The 7,824-nt window shown below is 36.9% G+C and overlaps 1 protein-coding gene across 1 annotated transcript; it reads left to right on the top strand.

Moving 5' to 3' along the window:
• On the top strand, positions 758 to 6,749 carry LOC109826374 (stromal 70 kDa heat shock-related protein, chloroplastic-like). Its single transcript, XM_020393407.1, has 8 exons — positions 758 to 1,191; positions 1,974 to 2,226; positions 2,575 to 2,654; positions 3,620 to 3,762; positions 3,858 to 3,956; positions 4,395 to 4,584; positions 5,203 to 5,601; positions 6,114 to 6,749. The coding sequence occupies exons 1-8, from the start codon at positions 850 to 852 to the stop codon at positions 6,528 to 6,530; spliced, it is 1,923 nt and encodes a 640-aa protein (XP_020248996.1). The 5' UTR covers positions 758 to 849; the 3' UTR covers positions 6,531 to 6,749.

Genomic DNA, 7,824 nt, shown 5'->3' with positions numbered 1-7,824 from the left:
GATTTTTTTATAAAAAAAAAATGAAAGAAAAGAAAGAAGAGGAAATTGTGTTTATTACTTTCTTGCTGGAAGAAAGGAAGCTTACCTAGCACTTTTTGAGTTGACTGGCTCCATCAATTGATGTTAGGTGAGAGGTTGTTGGATTGCATATATACAATTTGCATATTTACAATGTTTACATCTTCCTATAACTTCATAGATTTGAAGTGTTTTGCATTCATTTTATTAGCTTTCGTCTAAAGAGTGGAGACCCTCATAAAAGGTAAATAACTCATCGGCCTTTGCCTCATCATATTTTGCTTCAAATTAGTGGCACTTTTTCGTCTTTCAAAAGTATAAATTAGATTATGATATTAAATATTTATTTTGTTTGGCAGCAGATATGAAATTCGAGACTTAATTTTATTGACCCATATTTACATAGATCTGTTCCATAAATAATACATGGATTTATATTCTAGGGCTAAATTCGATAAAAATGGGCTGAAAACTTAAAATTAAAACCCCAGTAATATTGAGTTTGAAATTTGCTTTTCTACCCAGCATTTACAAATCTCTTTTAATCTTTTCTTCAATGTCATGAACCATAGTTTTATTATTTGGTGTATTTACGCATAAAGAGAACAGATATACAGTTTGATATGAAAATGGTAGTTTTTTAACTTTAGTAATTTTCGAAAACCAAAGGTTGTATCTGCTAAAATCCCCATTTCCTCTTCCCTATTAAAACAGCTCCCCCCTCTTCCTCCTCTTTTACTCCCTTATCCCTTTCTCCTTCGCTCCTCAACTTCCCCCAAATTTCTAGGGTTAGGGTTTTACCCCCGAAACCCCCCCCTCAAAACCCTAGCAATGGCGTCCTCATCCACCGCCCAATTCCACCTCCTCACCTCCTTCTCCCCCCTCTCCTCCTCCTCCAAAACCCCCTTCTCCTCATCCAAATCCCTCTTCTTCTCCCCCCTCAACCCCTCTCGCTTCCCCAAATCCGGCCTCAGGCTTGCGAAGAGGCAGGCGGTGGTGAACCCGGAGAATACTTTTTTCTCGGTGAAGAGGTTTATTGGGAGGAAGATGGTGGAGGTTGACGATGAGTCGAAGCAGGTGAGTTATAGGGTTGTGAAGGATGATAATGGGAATGTGAAGCTGGAGTGCCCGGCCATCGGGAAGCAGTTTGCGGCGGAGGAGATCTCGGCGCAGGTTGATTTCTATCCCTTTGGTGTGATTCTTGTTGTCATTCTCAAACCCAAATTGCATCTGTGATTTTATAGCATGTTATCAGGTTACATCTGATTGGTAATATTTTGCTGATGTTTCAAGTGTATGAATGTGGGTTTTAAGAATAATCGGCATTTTATGTTTGAGAATGATATTTGGAATATGCATTTGGTTATTAGATGCAAATGCAAATAGTCTTCTTAGGTTGAAATAGGTATTCTTTTACCTGCTAGATTATATTTTCTATAAACCAGCGTATCGGAATTACAACAAGAGAAGCTTTATACCAAAGTTTTGGAGAAACTAGCGAACTGAAAGTGCTATTTTAGTTTTTCAAGAAGCTATTGGTTGACGGTTAGTGAGATGAGGTTGCCCTTGTTGAAAATACCCAATTTTCATTCTACAACCATTAACATATTTATGTAAAAAATTTGATGAAAAAATGTCGCCCTTGTATGTTTTTGCCGCTTCAATATGGATCATCTGGAAAATTAAGGGTCTATCTTTGTACCTATCCATTATAGTCTATTGCACAAAATATGGCTTTTAGCGAGCATGTATGTTAATGTTAAAACAAAACGGTCTCAACAGTGTGAAATCATTTATAGCTTCATATATCGAGGATTAGCCGAGGAGGTCTATTCTTTTTTGTCACGTCAATTTTCTACAATTACATTTTTTATTGGTTTAAGTATATTATGTCAATTGATCTGGACAACATGTCTGATGACTGATTCTTTGTTGTCTACATTTTTTTTTCTTAGGTTTTGAGGAAGCTTGTGGATGATGCATCTAAATTTTTAAATGACAAGGTTACAAAAGCAGTGGTTACAGTTCCTGCATACTTCAATGACTCCCAGAGGACAGCAACAAAGGATGCTGGACGCATTGCCGGTTTAGAAGTCCTCCGCATTATTAATGAACCTACTGCTGCATCTTTGGCTTATGGGTTTGAAAAGAAGAGCAATGAAACCATTCTTGTATTTGACTTGGGGGGTGGCACATTTGATGTTTCAGGTATTATTTTATATGACATCTTTAATGTATGCGTTGAATAATTAGTTTACATTCAGTGTCCTCTGAAAACCAATAATTTGCAAATAATCTCCAAATGTGTGTTGATCTATTAAATGGCTTATTAAAATCAAGCAGTATCTTATTTGATTTTTAGTTAATTAATTTAAAATTAAATTAAAACTATACAGATTACATTACATATACGAGGATTTTTTTTCTGACTATGTCACAATCATTGTAGTTCTGTTGCATGTTTCATTAATCTTGAGTAGGTTATTAGTAGAGCTTGTTGGTAGTACTTCACATGTGATCTGTATACAGAAATTGATTAAATTATAATCTTTGCAGTTCTTGAAGTTGGAGATGGTGTCTTTGAGGTGCTCTCTACATCTGGGGATACTCATCTTGGTGGTGATGATTTTGACAAGGTTGGTTAAATCTCTGATAAAGTACCAATTTAACGTACATGATAATTTAGATATATAGATTATAATGGCTCATGTTTTTGCATTAGTCTAGACATAGAAGCATTTGTCTGATTTTTTTTGGTCTGTGTGCCAGTGCTGACATGCCTGCATGTTAACGTGCCTAAGAGGTTATGCTAGTCAAAAATTATGCAAGTCTAACTTGTCAAAAAATGTCTGTCAATTTATGATTTCTAATGCACATCTCTGCAAAGAAACTATAAGGATTACGTTACATATATTAGGTTCTTTTTTTTCCTAAACTGTTTTTGTCAGAAACTATTTGTCCATTCTGCACAGAAACTTGAAACACGACATTTTCTTTTTGGACAGTGTTACACTGAAAATCTGAAACTGCCTTTGGGCATATCATAGTGAGTATTGTTGCAACAAAATGATGTTGGGTATATCTAAATATTTAACATGGCTATTAAATGTTCCCGACATATTGATTTATGCCGAAGTACCGCTTTTTGCTTCTTTCTTGCAAGGCATTATTAAAGTATTATTCGACCTTTGAGAGGTTTTTTTGATGATTGATTGCATTTTATGGTTGAAAACTCGAACTTAAAAGGTTAGATCTGTTTATGAATTTTCATGTACACTGTGTTTAGTTATATCGAAATTAATATGTGCCCTTATACTGGTAATGGAGATATGATCAATCTAAAATACTCTTACAGAAGAACAGAAAATTTTCCTTTTGACTTTTGCAGACTTTTTTGATGTTAACATCTTCTGTGTCGTGTGTACCTTCTTTCATTATCATGCACATGCATAAGTTCTTGTTTGCCAGCTTTAAGAATGAAAATATGTTGGTCAGCCAATCAACTTGCATATCCATAAAAGGATCTGCTCTAGATGTGGTCAACAAATATTTAGATTAAACACCGTACCGAATATTCTTATTTATCTTCAACTTTTGGCAGAGAATTGTTGATTGGCTGGCTGCAGACTTCAAGAGAAATGAGGGCATTGATCTCTTGAAAGATAAGCAAGCCCTTCAGAGACTCACTGAGACAGCAGAGAAGGCCAAGATGGAATTGTCATCTTTGACACAGACAAACATTAGGTAGGTTCTCTATTTAGTGGGTTTTCTATCTGTATTTATCAGCTGTTCATTTTTTTTGCCTTTGCACTGAGACATTTTCCCTACTCCTTTTCTAGCTTACCATTTATTACTGCAACTGCTGATGGACCCAAGCACATTGAAACAACTATCACAAGGGCCAAATTCGAGGAATTATGCTCAGATCTTCTTGATAGGTAAACTCTCAATCGTGTTTGTTGATTAGTAAGTCCATGTGAAATGTTGCAAAACTTTTCTGATCTTTTCTAAAAATGTAACCTTTGAAGCTAATCAAAATTTTGTTGAGTGGATCACATCCAAACTAATTGCGTAGGGTTCCAATGGAATCTGTCAGTAATTTTACGGACAATGTCGGACTGTTGCTTGTTGTGATACCAGATCGCTTGCAACGTGTTTTTCCTTTTCTCGAAGACAATGTTGATGTCTATATTTTTAGTTGAATTAAAGTCTTCATTTGGTTCATACAAGTACTTTTTCTAGTTAATTTGCAACTATAGAATCTTTAAGTTGCATATGAATGGTAGCATTTTGTCCATTGTCATCTTGATGAGCAGTATCCAACATGTTTCTGCCTATTTGCATTCAGTTCTTATGTTCGTGTTTTGTGATTTTAGGCTTAGAAGGCCTGTTGATAATGCTTTGAAGGATGCAAAACTTTCACTTAAAGATTTAGATGAGGTAATCCTTGTTGGTGGATCAACACGTATTCCAGCAGTTCAGGAAGTCGTGAAAAAGATGACCGGAAAGGACCCTAATGTTACAGTGAACCCTGACGAGGTGGTTGCCCTTGGTGCTGCTGTGCAGGTGAGTCTCTGTCCCATTTGATAGTTCAAAACTCACTATAGTAGGGGATACGACGAAAATTGCAAGAGAACAATTTTTATACTCTTTAAAGGAAACAACGGTAACCTCAAACCATGTTCTTAAATAGAGGCAGGATGTTGAACTTGTGTATATGATATTTCAAATTCCCCATAGTAGGGGATACTCGATGAATCTGCTGAAATAGATGTATAATGTTAAAATGGTGCATGGTAATTTCATTACTCACTGTAGTGGTGATATAGGATGCAACATGCGTCAGGACAGTTTTTCACTCAATGAATCTCGTGAAATAGATTTATGATGATAAATGGTGTTCGGTGGTTTCTGCTTGTAATTATAATATAGATGATTGCCCTTAACAAACAAATTTTCATTTAATATTTTGTGTGCTAGCAACTATCGTAGCAATATATCTTATACATCTCAATGCATGCAAATACATGGTGTATGTTAATATCTTCAGCAATTAGTATGTGTTACTGTTTGCCTCGTCATGTAAAAAAAATAAACAATGGAGGATATCTGTTTTCAACTAAACTGAGAATTGCTTAGCTTCATGATTTATATAAATTTCTTGTGTATCTATTTTAAATTCAGGCTGGTGTTTTGAGTGGAGACGTCAGTAACATTGTTCTTCTTGACGTGATCCCACTCTCTCTTGGATTGGAAACTTTGGGCGGCGTAATGACAAAGATCATTCCAAGAAACACTACTTTGCCTACATCTAAATCAGAGGTCTTCTCAACAGCAGCTGATGGACAAACAAGTGTCGAGATTAACGTTCTTCAGGGCGAAAGGGAATTTGTGAGGGACAACAAATCCCTTGGAAGTTTCCGCCTCGATGGAATTCCTCCGGCCCCACGAGGAGTTCCACAGATTGAAGTCAAGTTTAATATTGATGCCAATGGTATTCTTTCGGTCTCCGCTTCGGATAAGGGCACGGGGAAGAAGCAAGATATCACGATTACAGGGGCCAGTACCTTGCCCAGTGATGAGGTAATTAATTTCTGAATTCAGCGAAAGTATTTTTAATAGTGTTTTAAATTCCGTCTATATCGTTATTTACAGCAAAGCAAATAGAATATAATTATATAAACTTTCAACATGGGACAAATTTTTTTTTCTAATGTATAAATTATTCTGATATAATCTAATACGGTGGTATTGGATTTGTCTTTAAATAAAAGTTTTCTTTATTATATTAGTCTCTTAATGCTTTAATATTTTGAAATTAGCTCCTCAATTCATTGAAAGTATTAGGTCCGCCAATCTTGTAGCTTGTTTCATATCAATGGTGGCAGTGGCAAGATATAAGAATTGGGGGATCTAATAACTGTTTCAATGGTTTGACTAATATCAACATATTAAAACATTTAAGGGAGTAATATTATTAAAAAACCTTTAAATATAACCTGACCATCTACCTCTCGGATCAAATCGCTTTTTTAGCTTTAAAAAGCTTCGGCTGGAGGACAAAAAACTCGTTTGCCTAATTTCGGAATATACAGGTAGAGAGAATGGTTAGCGAAGCAGAGAAATTCGCGAAAGAGGACAAAGAGAAAAGGGAGGCGATAGACACCAAGAACCAAGCAGATTCAGTCGTCTACCAAACCGAGAAGCAACTAAAGGATCTGGGCGAAAAAGTCCCTGCTGAGGTCAAGCAGAAGGTAGAGTCAAAGCTTGGCGAGCTCAAAGAAGCAATAGCTGGGGGATCTACACAAGGAATGAAGGATGCCATGGCTGCACTGAACCAGGAAGTAATGCAACTTGGTCAGTCTTTGTACAATCAGCCTGGTGCTGGTGGGCCCAGTGCCACTTCTGGTGGTGGGCCCGCGCCTGGTGCTGATGCTTCATCTGGGCCTTCGGCGACTAAGGGGCCCGAAGATGGGGACGTTATCGATGCAGATTTTACCGACAGTAAGTGAGAGCAATGGGTATAATTACATGTAGAGCCTTTTTATGATTCATATCTGTATGGTGATGTTTTGCCCTTGATTTAGGGGATTTTTGAGGGAACAGTTGGTAGGATTATAGTTTATGCAATTCCCACAAGGCTGTAGTATTAGTGAGATCTGCTGATTTGATAGAGGACGTGATTGCTCTTATCAATAAGATTTGCCTGCATAGAAGAAAGTATTTTTTTTGTTTCCTGTTCCAACTTGAAGAAAGTTAAAGCGAAGCTCCGAGTGTAACATTTGAACTGATAAGCATTATGCCCAGTGGCGGAGATATATATATATATATATATATATATAGGGAGAGGTTCAAATACAAACCTCACTATCCTAAAAACTAAAAACCTCTCCTCTCCATTGGATCTAGATTCATCCAATGGTTGAGATTAAAGCTGCATAAGGGTAATAAGGTAAAATAAACAGCCCATTAAAGAGAGGTAATTAATGCTACTTCATTTTCCAAAAGCTTGAACCACTAAAAACCAACCCTCTCACGTTCTCCTCTCTCTCTCCTCCATTTCCCAAAAGCTTGAACCAACCCTCTCTCTCTTCCTCTCTCTCACCATCAAACAACCCAGATCCGAGCTCCTCCACCCCCTGCCACCTCGCCATCATCCACCTCCGACAACGCCAACGTCGAACCCGTAGATCCGCTCCGTCAACCCTCCAAGGTTCGCTCAACTCTCTCTCTGTCTTCAACATCTTGTAAAAGGTGAAATAGTTCACCTTTTAGTCTGAAAAGTTTTTTGTTTTTTTAAGAAACCAGTTGAAAAACGAAGACACGCATAAGTGAATCTAGATTCACAGTGAATCTCGATTCACTGCAGTGAATCTCGATTCACTGCAGTGAATCGAGATTCAGAATGTGAGTTGTTTGTTTTTTACCATAAAAAGCGTACTTTTTTGCTGTAAAAGGTGAAATCTTTTCATGGTTTAAAATTTTATAGCTTGTTTTTTACCATAAGTTTCCCATAAGTTTCTTATTCTTTTTGTTTAAAATTTTATAGCTTGTTTTTTACCATAAGTTTCTTATTCTTTTTGTTTAAAATTTTATAGCTTGTTTTTTACCATAAGTTTCTTATTCTTCAATATAATCCAGATTCACTGGAGTGAATCCGGATTCACTGGAGTGAATCCGGATTCAGTGGAGTGAATCCGGATTCAGTGGAGTGAATCCGGATTCAGTGGAGTGAATCCGGATTCAGTGGAGTGAATCCGGATTCAGTGGAGTGAATCCGGATTCAGTGGAGTGAATCCGGATTCA

This window comes from Asparagus officinalis, chromosome 10, assembly GCF_001876935.1.
Source record: "Asparagus officinalis chromosome 10, Aspof.V1, whole genome shotgun sequence".
NCBI lineage: Eukaryota > Viridiplantae > Streptophyta > Magnoliopsida > Asparagales > Asparagaceae > Asparagus > Asparagus officinalis.
Note: the sequence above shows the minus strand (reverse complement) of the source record. Positions and strands in the feature narration are given on the sequence as shown.